This window comes from Peromyscus maniculatus, chromosome 3, assembly GCF_049852395.1.
Source record: "Peromyscus maniculatus bairdii isolate BWxNUB_F1_BW_parent chromosome 3, HU_Pman_BW_mat_3.1, whole genome shotgun sequence".
NCBI lineage: Eukaryota > Metazoa > Chordata > Mammalia > Rodentia > Cricetidae > Peromyscus > Peromyscus maniculatus.
The window spans coordinates 62,076,140-62,096,413 of NC_134854.1; the positions used below are offsets into that span (position 1 = coordinate 62,076,140).

The 20,274-nt window shown below is 53.3% G+C and overlaps 1 protein-coding gene across 5 annotated transcripts; it reads left to right on the plus strand.

Annotated features, from left to right (window-relative positions):
* The first annotated feature begins 1,891 nt into the window (after positions 1 to 1,891).
* Positions 1,892 to 18,328, plus strand: Impdh1 (inosine monophosphate dehydrogenase 1). Of its 5 annotated transcripts, none has more exons than XM_042272944.2 (16): positions 1,892 to 2,147; positions 6,100 to 6,201; positions 9,129 to 9,177; positions 11,145 to 11,246; positions 11,359 to 11,433; positions 11,671 to 11,877; positions 12,030 to 12,117; positions 13,415 to 13,614; positions 14,190 to 14,280; positions 14,468 to 14,563; positions 15,407 to 15,550; positions 15,646 to 15,790; positions 16,089 to 16,232; positions 16,351 to 16,434; positions 16,911 to 16,927; positions 17,567 to 17,817. In XM_042272944.2, exons 1-16 carry the CDS (start codon positions 1,978 to 1,980, stop codon positions 17,665 to 17,667), a joined length of 1,815 nt encoding a protein of 604 aa, XP_042128878.1. In that variant the 5' UTR covers positions 1,892 to 1,977; the 3' UTR covers positions 17,668 to 17,817. The 5 variants fall into 5 exon arrangements, with proteins under 5 accessions (XP_042128878.1, XP_042128879.1, XP_006979441.1 ...); XM_042272945.2 differs by having other exon boundaries at positions 6,103 to 6,201; XM_006979379.4 differs by lacking the exon at positions 16,911 to 16,927 and having other exon boundaries at positions 17,567 to 18,328.
* Positions 18,329 to 20,274: the final 1,946 nt, after the last annotated feature.

Here is a 20,274-nt window from a genome sequence, read left to right on the forward strand (position 1 = left end):
TTAATGTCTGTTTTCTTCCTTTGTCTTTTGTGTAATTGCAGCTCACAGACTAGGCAAGCACTCTGCCTCAGTATCCCCAACTCTTTTCTCACTTTTTATTTTGAGACAGGATGTCAGTAAATTGCCTAGGCTGGTCTTGAACTTGTGCTCTTATTTGCCTCAGTCTCTGAGTAGCTGAGATTACAGTACTGCACCACCAAGTGTGGTCATAATTCTGCATTCCTTGTTTCTTTTTCTTTTTTTCTTTCTTTTTAGACAGGGTCTCACTGTTTATCCCTGACTGGAATGGAACTTGCTATATCGTTCAGACTGACATTGAACTCACAGAGATCCTCCTACCTCTGCCTCCTGAGTGTTGGGATTAAGGGCTGTCCTGGTTAGGATTTCTATTGCTGTGATGAAACACCATGACCAAAAGCAAATTGGGGAGGAAAGAGTTTATTTGGCTTATACTTCCACATTGTAGTCTGTCACTGAAGGAAGTCAGGAACCCAAGCAGGGCTGGAACCTAGAGGCAGGATGTGTTGCAGAGGCCATGGGGGAGTGCTGTTTACTTGTTAGAGCCTATCTAGGTTTCCTGGTGGCTTTGCCCAGCAGGTCTACATAAAGAGGATGATTGGACCATGGGCCTGAGTACCAGCTGTTTGGAAGGGTCTACACTTGGCTGTATTGAGCAAGGGGGAGGTTTTTTGCTCCACCCCTTGGCATTGTGATAAAAAGCCCTTTGGAATAAAGTTCTGGGCTGGTGGATAAGGATCCAGCCCCCCCCCCCTCCCGAGGCTATCCTGTGTTCCTGTCTTTCTTCTTGTTGTCTAGGCATCTCTTTCTGTCTAATATTTCTCACTTCTCCCTACCCAAGAGTACCCTGGCTTGTAAAAGTGGCGGCCGGTCTGCCACATTTACTGGCTTGCTCCGCATGGCTTGCTCAGCCTGCTTTCTTATAGAGCCCAGGACCAACCAATCACTAATTAAGAAATGCACTCCAGCCTGATCTTAGTGAGGCACTTTCCCAACTGAGGTTTCCTCCTTTCAGATAGGGGCAGGACAGAGTGAGGTGCCAAGCGTGGAGCTGGTTTGGGTCAAGTTGACATAAAACTAGCCAGCACCAAGGCCATGATTCTGCTTCCTTGAAATGGATCTTAGTATCGCCAGATCGTCCACTATTTATCATTTGTTCCTCAGACGTTTGAATAAGTATTCAGTGTAAGAGCTGTCAGCTGTTTGTTTTCTATCTGCTCCAGCTCCTCAAACAAATTGCCCCAAGGCAGTAACTCTCTTCCCTGCCTTCCTGGAGAGCTGCTCTGTGAAAGCTGACAACTAGTAACAAAGCTGAAGCAGAAAGTGTTTTCTAGGCAGCAGATGAGCAAATGTGAGTACCTTCTGTGCTCAGCCCTCAGGGGTATCCCCAACAGGACAAGACTAGGGTCTTTTCCTTCAGGAACCAGTAGCCCGTTTGTCTTCTTCGGGTAGCAGTAGAAACATCTCTCATTTGAGGTGGGTTGTCTGAATAGGTAGGCCTCGATGGAGTGCCCCCACCCCCTTGCCCAGGACTGCAGGCTGTGATTGGAAGTGCTCCAAGAGGCCATGCCATTAGTGAGTGGTTCATAGAAGGCCTAAGAATCCTCACCTGGTTTTGCCCTCCTTGTCCTCCGATGAGGGAGGGTTCAGAGGAGATCCTCTTCAGCTGGATCCTGGGAGAACACACTCCTTGTTCTACCTAGCCATCTGCCCATCTACTCTGAGCCTCTGTGGCGGCGCCTAGGGGCTGACAGAGTGCAGTGCCAAGGGCGGAGCCCGGTGGACTCCAGGACCCCCCAACCTGCTCCGCCCTAGCCCCGCCCTCAAACACTGAGCTCCGCCTCTTGCAGCGGGCCCCGCCCCCTCCCGGGGCGGACCGGGGCTCTTAGTGCCCAACCTGGCCCGGGAGCCTCCACGCGGAGAGGCTCCCGCCGCCCAGAGCTGCGGCCTCCGCATGGCATGGAGGAGCCGTTCTCACCCCCACCGGAGTCCGGGCTGCTCTCGCCGCCGCTGCAGGGAGGCGGAGCCGCCGCTGCTCCAGAGCCCGGAGCCCGGCAACACCCGGGACATGAGACCGCGGCGCAGCGGTACAGCGCCCGCCTGCTGCAGGCCGGCTACGAGCCCGAGAGGTGACGCCCAGGGCAAAGCGCGCGGGCGCATCCGGGGCGGGCGGCAGAGGAGGGCGCGGCAGCTCCGGGAGACCGGGTGGCGCTGCGGGGGAGGCCAGGGGCAAGTTCCCTCTACCGCCTGCACCTCTAACTTCCCCAGACGCAGTTAGACTGCCGTGCACCCGACTCTGGCTGGGGGATGCAGGCGGGCACTGTGCACTGTGCAGACAGTTCGGTGCTGCGTTACTCCATGGCGCAGAGGAGAGGGCGCAGGTTGTTATATCGCTCCCCTAAAATTTTACCTCCGGATCCGACCTAGACTACACACTCAGCGACGCGTGGTGCAAGTGGCTCCGACCTCTGGGGTACAGATAGTGCTTGTTGGAGTCCCAGCCCAACCTTGCTTCCTCCTCAGCTCGCTCTTCTTCCTAGAACTGTCTTCAGTAGGTGTGGGTGTCCGGACGGAGTGTCTCTCTAGGACCAGGTGAAGGGACTTGCTCTTCCTCACCAGGCACTGAGATCAAGAGACTGCAGGTGCTCACTTCTTCAAAAGACTCAGCCCCCCCCCCCATGCAGGGCTCTGGAAGGCAGTGAGTGAGGGTCCCTGGAGAAAGAGTGGGGGCAGCGAACTGAGCCTCAAGGAAACTAGCTGAAAAAAGAGACAGCGACTAATCTCTGGCTTGTATCGCAGTTTGAAATGCAATCCCTACTGTCCTTCCGGTCCAGGGGATTTGGACTTCTTTCTCTACCCCATCTGCTGGTGCTCAGCAGCTTGGGGAGGTGACCTGGCAGCTGGGGCTTTGGGGGGAGGGTGGTCTGGGGAATTAGCCAGGTAGCTCTGCCCAGGGTCTGGCAGCTTATGTAATAACTTTTAACGGCTTTAGGGGCGGCCAAGCCCAGCCCCTCTTGCTCTTGTAGGCTGGCTCTTTCGAACTGACTTAGGCTTAGACAACCCCCATCCGTTTTTCTATAATAGAAATCCAGGTGGGAGGGCTTGGGGTTATAGAGAGGTGCTACTGTGTGAGCGGAAGCAGGCCAAGGCGCTGGTGTGCTTGAGAGAAGCTGGCTAGAATGCTATTTCAGAGGTCAGACCTGGGCCCCCCAGGAGCATCCCTTTTGGGCCAGTGCCAACCCCACAGCCTCCTGCCCCCCTCCACCCATGTAAACCTAAGCCCTAGCCAGGCAGTAGGAGATTGAAAACCTGCTGGCTAGACCACCAGCTGCCTCTACCAACCTGGGGCTGTAGGGAGGGGCAAGGGTTCCGTGGGAAGTGCTGGGCTTGAGTCCAGGGTTACTGCTCTCTGGCTTGAACTTGGGTGATCCATGTCCTCTTATCCCAGCTTAACAATGCTAATGTTCTCATCACCTTTTCTCCCCTAAACGTGTTTGGAAATCTTGTTCCTCTAAACAATCTCAGATCAGATAGAGTCCTCTGGGCTGCCTGCCTGAACGTCAGCGCCCTGCTGGACACTATTCCCTATTCCCACGAGCAGCTGGCTTGGACCTGCCCCCTGCCCTTGAAGCTGTGAGGTGGGGAGTCTCAGGGGACCAGCTGCCCTTCCTTTCGTTGAAGAGACCCACTGGTTGCCTGGTGTCTCCTCCCCATGGAGGAAGCAGCTGGGGAATTGCAGGAAGAGGGAGGGAGGGGGGAAGCCAGGGGGATGGATTAAGTCTCTAGAAAAGGACAGCCTAACCCAGCCTTGAGCCTGGCAGCTTAGAGTCGTGAAGAGCTCGGACATAGGTCAAAGCAGGACGGAGAGTGGGGCCCTGAAGTCTGTAATCACTGGGAAGGTGACCCTCCCCATAGCTTAGCCTGCCAGCCTCCTCTTCTAGGGCCCAAAGTCCTAGGCTGGGGCAGATGTCCCATTAAAGTTACCTGAGATAGTAGAACTCAGCTGCTCTCCTGGGCCCCAGCCTTGGCTGAACCCTGAACCAGAGGCAGTCTTGACTCTTGCGATTAGGAGTAGTGACCCACAGCAGGCTCCTTAGAAACCCAGAGATGCCACTCGGGCAGGCCATGCTCAAAGACGGGCTGACATGGTGGCTGTTTCTTTTCTATCTAGGAAGGGCAGTTCAGAATGGCCAGGCTGCAGCCTCTGGCTGGTGGTCCTGAGAGGTTCTGGTGCTGGCTCCCTAGATGGCCTAGACTTCTAGAGTAAATCTGTGAGTGTTGGAGAATCAGAGGGCATTGTGGCAAGTGGATACCAACACTGACTTTGCCAAGAACTCCAGCAGTCTCCCCTCTGATGCTCCAGGGCCTCCAGAGCTCCCACCAGGACCTGTCCTTTGGGTTTAACTGGTAAAGAGGGAAGATGGGGGGTCTGTTATACTACCCCCAGCCCCCAAGAGTCAAGATGACACCTGCAAATCTTCTATAATACTTTGAGCTCTGGGAGACTTTCCTTTCCCTCTGCACAGGGATGGAACAGCCCATGTTTTCCTGGCAGGGTCCCGGGGGCACCATTGGGGAGGCTGGGTACCCTAGAGAGCCCGGTGACTTGGAAGCCAGTGCTCCCCTGGGCCTGGCTGTCAACACACTGTTGAGAGGAAAACAAACCCAGCCTTCCTGGGACGGGGAGTGGAGGAGCCACACAGCCCTCAAGGCAGGAGGAAGAGTGTCTGCTTCCCATCTAGTTTTCTTCCCAGACTTGTGGGAACTTGAGGAGGCCAGGCTAGTGACTGGGGGAAGCTATTGATCTGTGAGTAACAATGACAGTTCTGGTTACGTCCACCTCCCTCCATGGGAATGGATTTGCTACCTAATCTTATTGTCTCTTGGATTGAGATCTGGGTCTTGTTAGCCACCCAGAACTGACCACGAAGTTCTTCTGTGGCATTTTTTTTTAATTGTCTGCCTCTGTCCCTGTTTGTATGTACACTTGTTTATGCCGGGCCCCAAGCATTTGAATCTTTCCCACCCCATAGTACTATCCCAAAGCAAAACAAACTTTCTTCTCTATAGACTAGCATACCTGTCTTTAGACCTTTCAGGAGCTGAGGATGAGTTCTCTCCCCTCCCTCCCTCCCTCCCTCCCTCCCTCCGTCCGTCCGTCCGTCCGTCCGTCTCTCTCTCTCTCTCTCTCTCTCTCTCTCTCTCTCTCTCTCTCTCTCTCTCTCTGAAGTCTGGGACTAGGACTAGAGCCCTTCCCCTTCTGAACTGAAGGCCTTGCACCTGTGCATGAGGAGACCCAATAATTGTCAATTAATAGATTGTGGAGTACATGTGCTCATTTATGAGAAATACTTTGAAGACTGCAGATGACTCCAAAGCCTCTCAAATGTCAAGAGTGTCATTGTTAAGAAATGCTTGCCCCTTAGGAATTGCGTGGGGTTGGAGCAAGGATAGTGGTCCAGGGCCCATCTATGTGTTGGGGAATTGTGAGTTCCGACTGATATTTCAGGGTGCGGGGATTTTTATCCGGGTTGGGAGAATGAATACTGGGGAAAGGCAGAACCATGTTAGAGGTACCCCTAGGGTAGGTAATGAGAAACTACGCCTGCCTGCCGCGGCTTTGTAGCCTGAGGGGCCCAGGCTAGGGGTGAACCCCGTGAGGTACACAGCTGGGGTTGCTTCTAGGCGCAGGTTGGAGAGCCGCGAAGGGGGCGTGTCTCCGCTGGCCTTGCCCTCCCCTCTTTCTCTGGTCTTACATCCTGCCTGCAACCCCCGCCCTGGTCGCCAGAGCCCGGGTGCCATTGCGGGTGACCGGGGCTGGAGTGCAGCGGCGCTGGCTGTGCGAGCCGGGCAGGGCCTTTGTGCGACGAGGGGCGGAGGCAGCGGTCCCCGAAGGAGGGGCTGGGGAGGAGGGCGGCGCCCGGGGCCTCCCTCCGCAGCCGCAGCCCCCGCCCCCGGCCCACGGCGGCAGCGTGGCCTCGGTGCGCGTCAGCGGCAGCAGCAGCAGCGGCGGCGGCAGCGGAGGCAGCGGCAGCGGGGTGGCCCGCGCGGGTGTTTATGTCGGGTCGCGGTGTCTCCCAGCAGCATGGCGGACTACCTGATCAGCGGCGGCACCGGCTACGTGCCCGAGGATGGGCTCACCGCGCAGCAGCTCTTCGCCAACGCCGACGGCCTCACCTACAAGTAAGCACAGGCATTGGCCCCACCTGGGTGCGCGCACCGCCTCCCGGCGGTCCCCGGCCTCCGCCCCACACGTGCACGGCTGTCCCTCGCTGACGCCCTAATGCCCTCACCCAATAAGAGTGACTTGGGGCCAGTGGGGGGCTGGGCAAGGGAAGGAAGGAGGCTCGCGCCAAGAATAGAGAGGGACGTGGCACAGCGACATCACTGCCCAAGGAGCCTTGACTGATAGCTGGCTAGATCGGAGGCCACCCTGCCCCCTTGCTCTTCTCCTGAGGATCTTGGCCACCCTGGAGAGGCCTTAGAACCTGCGGGAAGTGGCCATTCTAGGGAGACTTAAACCAGCAGGATCCAGGATGCCCTCTTCCCTTAAGCCTCACTGTGAAATCAGAGAGGTCCCAGGATCCCATCTCAGGCAGCTGGTTGAATAGTAGCCCCCAGGAGGAGACCCACTGGGCAGTAGGGCTTTCTTTCCGTGACCAGTCCATCTCTCCTTCCACTTGCTTCTACCTGCCCACAGGGCGGGACTGGTGCCCTCCGTGAATATTCCGTGCCTACCCCTCAAGCCCACTCCACGTGGCATGTTGGAGAAAGATAGAGACCTACCTGTCTGCCTCCAGCTTAGTTTGCATTTTCCTGTGGGCCCTAGGCCAGTTCTCCCTGCAGGCCTGGCACTAACTGTGCCTCCAGGCTGCAGGACGATGTCCCTGCCAGGAAGGAGCATCAGAACCCTTGATTGGGGCAGAGTAGTGCCGGAGAGCCAATAGTATCTGTGGTCTGTCACCTGTCATCACTACCCTGGCTCACAAGCATTCCTGTTTTTGGCACTCAATTCCCGTCACTCCCGAGGAGGGTGCCCTCCTGCCTGCCCATAGGTGAGGAATGATTATATCTAGGAAATGCTAGTAGGCCTCAGACTCCAGTGTTTCTTCTCTGGCCTCTAAGTGATCCACAAGGGAGGTCAAGGTGGGGTAAAAATGCTTTGCTGCTTTGGTGGTCTTTGATGATGAAAGGGGGGCTAGACCTTCGATAGGATTTCTACTGGTCTTCTAGGGAAGTTTGTAGGACAACTCAGTTTCTTCCATGCCTGGCAGCATATTAATCACAGTACTCATATCTGCCCTGTGACTTTTGTTTCTTGCACAGGAAGTGCCTCCTGCTTTGCTTAGCTGGGCTCCGAGTGTCTCTGAAGTGTGGGGCATTTGCTTGGGAGTGTATCCATCAAGGCTTGCTCTGACTTCAAGAAGGCTGCCCACAGCATCATTGGCCTGTGACAGTGTGTACCTAAAGTACCACATGGGCCTGTTCCTCCTTCCTAGGCTTCACCCGACTGTTACCACATTCCTGTTGACAGCCGCTGTGCTCTGACTGGTCCTGATTGTGTGGACTTCTGGCTCTCCTCTCCCATATGTGTTGGTTGCTCCTGCTCCAGCGACTGCTCTGTCAGAACATGTCCTGAGCTCTGCTCTCTGGGGTCCCTCCAGCTGCTTTGAACCTTGTGTGACTCAGCAGCAGCCTCAGCCCTGTGGTGTGCTGGCTTGTGCTTGGGTCATATTGCATTGCACACTTAGGTTCAGATTCTGTGTTTTCTTTTTATCTTATGGTGCTGGGAATCAAGCCTGGGACCTTGCGTATAATAGGCAAATGCTCTATTGCTAAGTTACACCATCAACCTAGATTCTCTGAGGGTTTTGTGTGTGTGTGTGTGGGGGGGGGTTTGCTACTGCTGTTTTGTTTTTGTTTGAAACAGGCTCTTGTGTAGCCCAGACTGACCTTAACCCCCATCCTTCTGCCTCTACCTCCCTAAATGATGGGATTATAAGAATGAGCCCCCACACCCAGGTTCTGTTTTCTGTGTTGAGTTATTGTTTGCTTTTGTGAGGACTAAGAAGGTTGTTTTTTTTTTTTTTTTTTTTTTTTTTTGTTTTGTTTTGTTTTGTTTTGTTTTTGTTTTTGAGACAGGGTTTCTCTGTGAAATAGCCCTGGCTGTCCTGGAACTCACTCTGTAAACCAGGTTGGCCTTGAACTCACAGAGATCTGCCTGCCTCTGCTTCCCGAGTGCTAGTATTAAAGGTGTGCACCACCAATGACTGGCGAAACAGTGGTTTTTTGTTTGTTTGTTTTACTTTGCATCATATTTTTAATTTACATTTATTTATTTACCTTGTTTGTATGTATGAAAGAGAGAAGACATGTTAGCATGTGGTATGACATGCATGTGGCAGTCTGAAACAGTGTATTTTTATGTACTACTGGCTGGCCTGGAACTTACTTTGTAGTCCAGGCTGGCCCCAGACTCAGAGATCCACTTGCTTTTGCCTGAGTACTGGATGCTGGAATTAAAGGCATGCATTACCACACCTGTTAAAATAGAAATCTCAAACCAGGCATGATGGCACATACCTGTAATCTCAGCAGGCTGAGGCAAGAGGATCTTAAATTCAAGGTCATTTTAGCTAATATAGTGAAATACTGTTTAAAAGGGAGAAAGAAGGAGGCCAGGTGTGGTGGCACATGTCTCTAATTACATCACTCAAAGAAGAGGATGAGCTCGGTATTATAAAGCAGAAAACACAGCCAGCCTGGGCTACACAAGACCCTGTCTTTGAAAATAAATAAACAGAATTAAAAAACAGCAGATTAAGCCAGTCTTCAAAGGCATGCATTCTGTCTACTGTGTGTGACCATATAGAGAACCTCTGTGTCCTTTCACAAACTCTGGGTGACCTCCAGATCCATAGACCTGCTGTTTTTGACTGTAGTTCTTGAGGTTGAAGCCATCAGGACATCGTGGGGGTGTGGTGAGGAAGGTTCCCGATGATGGGACAGCCGGGTCAGTGGATTCCAGTCTCCCCTCCCCTCCCCTAGAATGACAGTCCCTGCTCCTTTTGAGCATCCCACCCACCAGTCCTTCTCATCTGTCTTCACAGCGACTTCCTGATCCTTCCAGGATTCATAGACTTCATAGCTGATGAAGTGGTAAGCACCTCTTCCTTTGACTCGGGGAGGGCAGGGTGTGGGAGAAGCTTTCCTTGGGAATGTGCTGTGGCTATTACCCTTATTGTCGTGGGAGGAACTGGCACCCAGGGCAAAGGGTTACTCCTGATGGAGTGTCTGGGCTGTGGGGAGATCCTGGAGAGTCTTGAGTGGCAGCCTCACACAGGTTTAGAGGATGCTCTGTCACCGAAGAAGCTGGAGCGTAGGCTCAGAAAAGGCCCCGTGAGGAGAGAAGTTGGGAGTGGCTGCTTTATTATATAGACAATGAGGATCGGCTGTTGTCTGAAATGCTGAGCAAGGACTGTGCTCTAAAATTATGGGCACTGAATACAGTGTTCAGTGATTGGGCACTGACCCATAATGGACAGAACTGGCAAGAGGGTTTGAAGGAGTAGGACTGAGGTAGGGGGATGGGCAGGGAGGACTTTGGACACATCCAAGCAAACACAATGCTTTGCTTTCCACAAGGGGCTAGCAATGAGCCAAATCAATGAAGAATTAGGAGTCTGAGAAGTCAGGTTAGGAAAAAGTGCAGTGGTTCTGTCTTGGATTCGCGTCCATTTTAAACACCCATTCCTGTTCTTATTTCTGTTCGTTCTTGTCCATTCTCACGAAAGGCCTGAGTGAGGGCCTGCATGTGCCTAGATTGTTCATATACTGGGGAAACTCAGCCTGTGTGTATAGAGCTGACCCAGACAGATTTTTTGGGGGGAAATTTGAGCTATTCTGGTTGTTCCCTTCTGATAGCAATCAGGAAGGCTTCTTGCTCTGGCCTCTTAGTTTAACCAAGTTTACTGAACATCCTGGCTTTGTGCCAGATGCTGGTCTGGCTGCTGGGAAGAGCTAGACATCTGTCTAGCCATGAAGGGTCTCCTCGTCCTATGGCCTCTTGTCAGGAAGGTGGTGACTGCTGTGACATGCGGGAAGAGAGGGTGTGATTCTGTAGGCACAGGCACAGGTTTCTGCTCACACTCTGTGATGTACTTCAGGGGCTGGTAAGGCTCCAAAGTTTTAAACCAGGATCTGTTTGGAGGGTTTGGGGACTAGATCAGTAGTTATTGGCCTGAATCTCAGAAGAGTCCATGGTGTTTAGCCTTATATACCATGTGTAGGCAGACGACCTGCAAATGTGTTTAGGTGGAGTGTTTCTTATCCAAAATTCTCAAGACCAAGTGTTTTTAGATTTGATTTTTTTTGGAACATTTGCATATGTTTAGTGAGAAGTCTTGGGAATGGACCTAAATCTAACCCAAAATTCATTTATATTGTATATACACCTTACACGAAGGTAAATCTTATACAGTCTTTTGTCTGCATTTGAAGGTGACCTGTCTGTCATATGAGGTCAGGTGTGGAACACTGTACTTGGATCATGTCAGTACTAAAAACACTTTAGGTTTTAAAGCATTTTGGATTTGGGATCTTCAGATTAGGGATGTGCATCCTGTGTTAACTATCCTAACCCCTGTCTTGAGCTCTGGACCCTTAGCCATTTATGTTCCAACATGGCTAATAGGTGCCTTCCTGGCCCTCCCCATGCCTCCAGCCTTGTCCCCTAGGACCCACTCACTGTGCTCCCAGTGTCTCTTGGCCTTGGCCTCCCCTCCCCTCTCCTCTCTCCATCCTTCCCTCTCCTCTTTACTATTCTTTTTGGTCTCCTAATTCAGACTGGCCTGGAATTCAATATTAGTCAAGGCTAGCCTTGAACTCCTTATCTTCCTGCCTCATCTCGGGATTATGAACCTGGTGCTTGTGGCTTTCATCTCCACTGAGATGACCTTGTCATGTGCTGCACATCTTCTGTCATTCTAAGTGGAATGGGCAGCTCCCTGAGAGCTGTACCCTCACTGCTGTGCCCTCAGGGCCTGTCTTATGCAGGATATAGATGCTGGCGAATGTTTGTTCAGTGCTGATAAAAACCTTTCAATGAACCATGCTTCCTTCCCTAGGACCTAACATCAGCCCTGACCCGGAAGATCACACTCAAGACACCGCTGATCTCTTCTCCCATGGACACCGTGACAGAAGCTGACATGGCCATTGCAATGGCTGTGAGTCTCTTGGGGACTCCAGGGCAGGGGGACTGGACAGGAATGGGCTGTGCAAAGGGACAGGACAGAGGAGGCTACCCTTGGCTCTTACTGTACTTTCTTTCTATTCCAGCTCATGGGAGGAATTGGTTTCATTCACCACAACTGCACCCCAGAGTTCCAGGCCAATGAAGTACGGAAGGTCAAGGCAAGTACTGGTCCCATCCTCAAAAATATGCATCCTGCTTCATCCTCTAGCTGGCTGATGTGGGTCCTAGGTTCCCTTCCTCGAAATGGAATATGGGCTCAGCCCTCCTCTTCCCATTGGTCCTCACCCTAACAAGGGCTCTGGCTTCTCAATGGCACACCAGGGTCCCCTTTGTCCCCGGTGGCCAGGCTACATGCCACCTCTGGATTTCTTGCAGCTCTTTTCTTCTGCCTACAGAAGTTTGAACAAGGCTTCATCACAGACCCTGTGGTCCTGAGCCCTTCACATACCGTGGGCGATGTTCTGGAGGCCAAGATCCGACATGGCTTCTCTGGCATCCCTATCACCGCTACGGGCACCATGGGTAGCAAGCTGGTGGGCATCGTTACCTCCCGAGACATCGACTTCCTCGCTGAGAAGGACCACACCACCCTGCTCAGTGAGGTGCTTGCAGGGCAGGGAATGCAGAGCTGCAGCCCAGAGGGAACTCCACCCTCAGGGGTCCCAGACTGGTGCCTGTGACCAGGGGCCATAGGGAGGCCTGGCTCCTTCTCTCTCACCTGCCAACCTGCAGGCAAATGTTCCTGGCCCCACAGGTGATGACGCCACGGATCGAGCTGGTGGTGGCTCCAGCAGGTGTGACATTGAAAGAGGCAAATGAGATCTTGCAGCGCAGCAAGAAAGGTACTGGGGAGTAGACATCCCAGCCCCCGCTTCTTCTACAGCAGGACTCCATTATTTCCCAGCCTTTCATGTTGGCCCAGTAATGACGCTAGGTCTTGGGAAAAACTTGAATAACCCTAGGCAGCATGGAGCAGGATCCCTGATACTCTGCTCCTGGCTTACAGAAATGCATTCCTAATTCAGTGTCTTCCTGGTATGTTTTCCCCAACTAGTCCTGAGAGGTGCTTGTCATAATAAAATAACTTCCTGTTCTCCAAAAGTCTGGGAAAGGGCTGAATTTGCATTTCATGTGGCCCCGGGTTCTATCCCTCAGAAAACAAAAAATCTGGGCAGTGCTACTTTGTACATCTCCCATGCTGTGTAAAAAGAATCAGTTGTACATGAGAGCCAGCAAGGTGGATCAGTGAGTGGGTAAGGACACTTGCCACCAAGCCTGATGACCTGAGTTCTATTCCAGGGACCCAGATGTTGGAAGGAGGGACACACAAGCAGTTTAAAAAGGAAATGCACATGGGACACAGCATAGCACGCACACACAAACCATTTAAAAAGGAATTGCACATGGGAGCAGGGCACGGTGACGTAGCCTCTAGTCCCAGCACTTCAGAGGGAGAAGCAGGATGATTTTAAGTCCAAGGCTACATATAATAAGACCTTGTCTCAAAAGATTACCCTTTTAACCAGGCATGGTGGCATGTGCCTTTAATCCCAGCACTCAGGAGATAGAGGCAGGTGGATATCTCTGTAACTTTGAGGATAGCCTGGTCTACATACTGAGTCCCAGGATAGCCAGAGCTATGTAGTGAGACCCTGTGTCAAAAACCAAAAAACGAAAAGAAGAAAAAAAATTACCAGTTGGCTTCTCAAAGTCATGATAAGTCCTGCAGTTAAATTTATTTGATAGGGAAATTGTATAACTTTCACTACCTCCCTGGGGGCTATTGCTTCCCAGGTCCACTGTGGAGAGTTCTTTGTGGCTTGTAATAGGCAGGGAGGAGCCATGTCCCTCCCTCAGGGCAATCAGTCTCACATAGTGCCTTGTCTGGGTCCTTTGTGCTGTGACTGGCCCAGCAGGTGACATGCTGCCAGAGCTCAGGGGTCAGGGTACCATCCAGGCACCAGGACAGGAAGAGCCTTAGGAACTTGCTTGCTTGGGAAGGTTCTTTGCTTCCTGTCCCTTCCCAGAGGTGGGTGCTGTCATCTAGTGGCTGATTTAGTTACTTCAGTGGTCTCTGGATCCATTTTCATCCCATCCTCCTGTCCACCCCGACACCTGCTTCTCTTTCCTCCTGGCCAGGGAAGCTGCCCATAGTCAACGATCAAGATGAGCTGGTAGCCATCATTGCACGCACAGACCTGAAGAAGAACAGAGACTACCCTCTGGCCTCCAAGGACTCCCACAAACAGCTGCTGTGCGGGGCAGCTGTGGGTACCCGCGAAGATGACAAGTACCGCCTGGACCTGCTCACTCAGGCTGGCGCTGACGTCATAGTGCTAGTAAGGAGGGGGTGGGCTTCTGTGCATCAGGCTCGCGAGTCCCGGACACCCTGCCGAGCCTTCGCCATCCACCTCACCTTTCTGCTTCTCTGCTGTCCAAATTAGGCTAATTGTAGAGCCCAGAACAAACTGTGCTCTCCCTCCAAGGGCTCGCCTCACATCTAAGTTTATTTACCCTTTATAATTACAGCTCACATTCACTAAGAGGCCCCCACTGGCCAGGCAGCATCTCCTTGAGTTACAATTGTCATTCCCAATGATGAAACAGGCTCAGAGTAGTTCAGTGATTTCACTTGGCCAGTGAGTTGGCAGGCTCATAATATCTGTTTGTCATGGGAATGGACTTGGACAGGAAGTAAGAACAGTATGCACCTATGAGTTAAAGTAGGGTGTTTGTTAAACTTTATGACAGGCAAAGCAGGCCCTTCTGAGAGAATCCGCTAAGAGTTGTCGAAGTAACTTTCCAGAAAAAGAATGAGTTCTCTGGTTCCTAATTCCCACGGTTTCAGGGGTTCATCCTCGTGCAGCGAGGGGAGTTGGCTGTCTGGCCTGAGCTTTTCTGTCCCTGTCCACAGGATTCATCCCAGGGGAACTCAGTGTATCAGATTGCCATGGTGCACTATATCAAGCAGAAGTACCCCCACCTCCAGGTGATTGGGGGGAATGGTGAGTGCAGGGTAACCCTTCAGTCCTTCAGAACTCCTGGGTAGTGACGTTGTTCCGGGCAAAGGGGTGGCATGGGCTTGGCCTAGCACTTTAGGTTGGGGGAGATAGAACAAGACCCTAGGATGTTCCTGGGCAGGGTGGGGACGAGCTATCCTCACATTCCTCTGTCTGCTTCCTCCGTCCCCAGTGGTGACAGCAGCCCAGGCCAAGAACTTGATAGATGCTGGTGTGGATGGGCTTCGTGTGGGCATGGGCTGTGGCTCCATCTGCATCACCCAGGAAGGTGGGTACCCACAGGGGAGGGAGGAGGGCCTGCCAGTTAGAACCACCCTGGTCCATGATGGCCTCACAGGCTCACTTTTTTTCTGTAGATACATGAGTGTCTGCTCCACTGAGGCTTTCTCAGGATGTGGGTTTAGGATGGCCCATGCCCAAGCTTTACCCTGTCTTGGGATAGCTGTGGGAAGAGGCAGGTGGTGTAGACAGATGAGGGCATGTGAGTTTTTGGAGTAGACCAACCTGCTTTTCAGACCTGGTTGTGGAGACTCTGTCTGGAGGCCCAAGGTTGGTGTTACACTTTTCTATAAGGTGTGTGTTGGAAGACAGCTGAGGGCTTGGATTGCATTTGTGACCAGATTATGCCTAAGGTATGAAGAAAACATGTCTCCGAACATCTAGGGATATTATACACCCACACTGCCATGTGTAATAGTAGAGTGGAACCCTCAAGGGGGGGGAGAGGAGAGAGAGAGAGAGAGAGACAGACAGAGAGACAGACAGACAGACAGACAGAAGGAATAGGAGAGCAAAACCAAAGGAGGCCATAAGAACCCAACTCTGGGATTAGCTGCTAGTGCAGAGGACTCCATCACAGGGAGCTGTACCTTCCCAGCAGCTGATGTTAGAGACCACCAGTCTTGATGTCTTGTTTTCTGGAGGCTGGCACTGATTCCCTGATCCACATCCCTTATGATGCTGTTGGTGGTGGGTAACTTAGGTACCTAGAATGACATTCTACCTGCTTGTTACTATTACTGCCTTAGACCTCAGAAACATCATCTCTCCCCATCCCTTCTCCATGAGTGGCAATAGACCACTGACTCATGTCTGTCCTGTGCATCCCCAGTGATGGCCTGCGGCCGACCCCAGGGCACTGCCGTCTACAAGGTGGCTGAGTATGCCCGGCGCTTTGGGGTACCGGTAATAGCTGATGGTGGCATCCAGACCGTGGGCCACGTGGTCAAGGCCCTGGCACTTGGAGCCTCCACAGGTGAGGGGGAGCACTTTGGATTGGGCAGGTGGGGCTGAGAGCCAACGGGACAGTTGGAATAGGAGGCATTGATCCCTCCACCTCGACCTCTGTAGTGATGATGGGCTCCCTGCTGGCTGCCACCACGGAGGCCCCTGGCGAATACTTCTTCTCAGATGGGGTGAGGCTTAAGAAGTACCGGGGCATGGGGTCTCTGGACGCCATGGAGAAGAGCAGCAGCAGCCAGAAACGATACTTCAGGTTTGTCTTCATGCTCTTGAACTCCTCCATGCCCTGGACCTCAGATGTCAGCCATCCTAGTACCCCAGTTTTAGAAACTTACACACACGCATTAGTGGCAGATGCAGTCTGACCTGACCAGAGCCTGGAATACTTGACCTGGAGGCCACCTTGTCTCTGCTGTTGCCTAGTATGTGGCTGCGGCTGCTGTGGGGATCCTCCTGGGTGGTATCCTTTCTGACGGTACCCTGGAGAGGCGGGGTGGGGTCCTCGGAGCCTTGGACCTCTGGGCTCAGCCTCTCCACCCTCCTCCATGCAGTGAGGGGGATAAGGTGAAGATCGCACAGGGTGTCTCGGGCTCCATCCAGGATAAAGGCTCCATTCAGAAGTTTGTGCCCTACCTCATAGCGGGGATCCAGCATGGCTGCCAGGATATTGGGGCCCAAAGTCTGTCTGTCCTGCGGTGAGTGTTGTAACTTGAGGGGGCAGCAGAGGGACTTGGGAGAGGTGTCCCTCGTTCTTCCTCTTTTTCTTTTTTGTCTGGGGGTGTTCCTGACCTGTTCACCTGCCCACCTCCCCAGATCCATGATGTACTCAGGAGAGCTCAAGTTTGAGAAGCGGACCATGTCGGCCCAGATCGAGGGCGGTGTGCACGGCCTCCACTCGTAAGTTGGTGGCAGCCGCTGGCTGATGCTGTGTTGGACAGATTCAAAGCCCGAAGGTCCCAGGGGCCGTGTGGCCTCTCTGTCACCCTGTCTACAGGGCCCAGTTCACCCTGGAACCTTGCCGTGGTGCCCGCACTCACGCAGGCTGGCTACTAGCCCCCTCCGGGCTCCTTAGATCTTGCTTGCTCAAGAAGCTTGGTGGCTGGTAGCAGGGGCTGACGGTGCTGGGCTCTTGCTGGTGGTGGCCCCAGGCAGGCAGGCAGGCAGGCAGAAAATGGGGGCGTGCCCCCTGTGGTGGGGAGACGGGCAGAGAGACGGATGGCAGGCCCCGTGCTGGCGTGACTGTGGGTTGGGGGCCGAGCTGGTTGGCAGCTGCAGCTGTAGACACGCATATCCCGCCCTGGTCAAGAGGACACGCCCCCCTAAGCGTAGGCGGGCATCTAACTTGTCTCTCTTTCTGCCCCGCCCTCCCGTAGCTATACCTTTCTGCCGTGTAAGTAACTGCGCTGCCGGGGCCAGCCGTAGAGTAGAGTAGGGGCAGTCTGGGTGGGCCGTGGGCTGGGAGAGTGGGAAGTGGGCGGGCGGTAGTGCTGGACTGTAATCCTGGGACCTAGACCCAGGTGGACCCTTCTGGTCTGAATTCCCAGCAGCATGGCGGAGGAGACCAACCAAAGCCCCTCATCCAACCAAAACATAAGTCTCACTCTGAGGAACCAAGAGATGACAGGCCAGGGGCTGCCCCGTTATGAGGGGCCTGAGTCACCGTTCGTGGGGGTGGGGCGCACAGTGGAAACGGGGCACCAAAGGTTGAACTAGTTAAAGCCTGCTCCATGAGGATGGCTGTGCTTCCCTGAGCTGTCTCCCCCTCCTGGGCACCGAGGACAGTCCACTCAGGTGTGGCAATGGCTGGAAGGAGCGTGGCTCTCTGTGGGACTGGCCTGGTTTTTCAGGGAGCCCTGGCCAAAGGAAGACAGAGGTCCAGGGCCACTTCTGCCTCTTCTAGCCCCCTGGCTGAGAGGCAAGCTCCGTAGCCCCTCGCCCTCTCCCAAATCTGGGGGCCTTGGGCGAGAGGATGCTGGGAAGGGAGTAGGGCCTACACACGTTCTCTTAGTTCCCTTACTTGCCTTCACAGTTACGAGAAGCGGCTGTACTGAGGACGGCAGTGGAGCCCACGGCAGTGGAGGGAGCGAACCCCGGGGTCCCACTCCAGGAACAGCCTCCCTCCATAACTGAGTGGTCCACGCATTTGCACTACGGGTTCCCCAGCTCCTTTCCAGGGAGAGGAGTGGAGTCCCTGAGGGGACTGTGGCCCTTCTCTGGGCAACCCCACAGAGTCAGGTAGCTCCCTGTGCCAGGCTGCCCCCGTGAGCTCCTCTGGGCTCCCCCCTCTGCAGCCCCCGAGCCCAGCCAGCCTTGGCTCTCAGGCCCTGTGCCTGCCTCAGGTCTTCCTCGCTGCAGCCTGCTCTGGCCTAATGTCCACCTCTGACCCCTGGGAAGGCGGCCCCTCCTGGCTTCTCCCATAGGGCACCTCTCTCGCTGCCCCCTCCCCCCCAGGAAATGGTGCTCTCCTGACCCTGCCTCTGGCCCATCCCTGGACTGCTGTCCTCAGCCATGTGGCACTTTGGGTCCCAGACCCAGGCCAGGGGGAGGTCTCTGCCCCCTTCCTCTGGCTAGAGGCTCCCATGGGCCCTGCTCCTCAGCCCACTACCCCATCTCTGAACCGGGGGAGGACCTGATTAGGACCACCTGCCCTTCATTCCTGACTCACCATCATCCCCAGGTGTACCGTTCCTGCCCTCTCCTCTCAGCTGCAGTTGAAGGCTTTAACTTTGCACACTTTGGGGTCACAATTGCATCATTGTCTATTAAATAATCAGAATACATCAAGCAGTTATCGATGCCTCCGCCATCCTGTTTCTGTCCTTTGACCACAGGGTGGCTGGCCTCTGTCCTGGTAGTGACTGGGAGTCCCATCAGGGCCTGGCCTCTCCAGGAGGATGAGGAGGGGATACCATACTTGAGGGTGTACCATCTGATCGGTGGGCCATATGATAGGAAGTCTCCCAGGCCCAAGGAAGCTGTCCAGCAGCTCCTGCGACTGAGAAGTATCACAGAAGGGTTCAGTATAGCTGCCACAGAAACTTTGAACAGATGAGGGTAGAGTATGGAGGGGGCCCTGACCACTCAAGACCTATGACCTCACCAGTGGAACAAGGCAGATAGATGGGTGAACTACCACTGCTTACTGTGATTCAAGACTGCTTGAAGCCTCCATCTCCCTGCTGAACAGACACTGCTCTCCAAAGGTTTCTGAACACCCTCTAGAAAACATGTCTGGATGTTCTAGCAGGAGAGTGCAGCTTACTCAGACGACCCACACGGGAGACCAGGTCTCTAGAGTTGAGAGGTCTTGAGACATTCACATCATTTTACCATGCTGCTGGTAGAGGTTGGCAGTGGTGGCAAGGCTGCCCTGCCTTGGCATAGTCACCATGCCAATGGGCAGAGAGGAAGACGTCCTGGGAATGCCCCAGTGGCAGGAAAGATCCTGTGGTGTGGTAATTATCCAGAAATGCTCCTGTGACGACCATGGGGCCCAGCTGACATACCTTGAAAATGGCTGCTCCCACCCAGGCCCCACTTGCAGGAAGCCCCTTGGCTGTGGGCCTGAACCTGTTTTAAAAAAACAACCTGAGTCTGCACCAGGTTTTTGCTACAGTAGCTTTAAGCTTTATGGCACCTCCAGGACTGGGGAGGAGAGTTGGGTTGGCAAGGTGGCTGAGCTCAGAGCTGCTGCAGGAACTATCCAGAGAGTCCCTGGAGGCCTTGTGCCCTGAAGGTCTGTGGCCCTGTGGGCATAGACAAAGGTGACCTAGCTGGTGGGAGGATGCTTGGGTCCCATAAGGTGGTAAAAGATGAGGGGATGGACTAAATCAGGCTACCCTACAGAAGCAGCATGACCCATCCATTGAGATGGGAAGGAGGTCCAGCCTTTTAGACATATCAAACCAGTTCATTTTGAATCAAGCTGTTGAGTGGATCAAAGGGAGAGTTTCCCTTTGAATTAGATCTCATTGACCAACAGACCTGGCATTAGAATAGGTTACTTTGCAAGCTGGTGAGCCCCAATGGTCTGGAGTTTATTAGCACTGGCTGACCTTTCTAGAATTTCTTGCTCAGGAGGTGTCTTAGTTTCTTTTTGCTATGATGAAATGCTCTCAACCTAAGGGGGAAAGGGTTTATTTTGGCTTACAGTACCAGGTGCAGTCCATCATGGTGGGGAAGTCCAAGCAGCAGGGTCCTAATAAGGAAGAGGAGAGTGATGAGCGACCCCCAAGCCTATGGAATGTTGCCACCCACAGTGGGCAGGTCTTCTCACCTCAATTAACTTAAGATGATCCACCATAGACATACCCAGAGGCCCATCTCCCGAGTGATTCCAGATCTCTTCAGGTGGGCAAATAGACTAAACATCACAGTGAGTATGTTTCAGATTATTACAGGGAGCCAATAAAGACCCCAGAAGCTCAGGATCATTGAGTGAGACATTGTGCCCCCAACTTCTGATACTCAGCAGACTTTGAGAATCACTGTTGTAGAGGGAAACTGCTTCCAAGAGCATGATTTCTGAGACTTTCCAAAGCATGTGTGGTAGAAAAAAACAATTTCAGATAACTCAGCACTTATCCCATGGGCTCATGACCAAAGGATCATGTGATCGAATAGACTAGGGAGGGGCTAGGGGATAACCCAGACAACATGCTCACTCAGACAGTAAATCCAGTCACCGTGGTCAATACTCAAGTGGAACAGATGCTCTGGGAAGATGTGCAGAAGCAG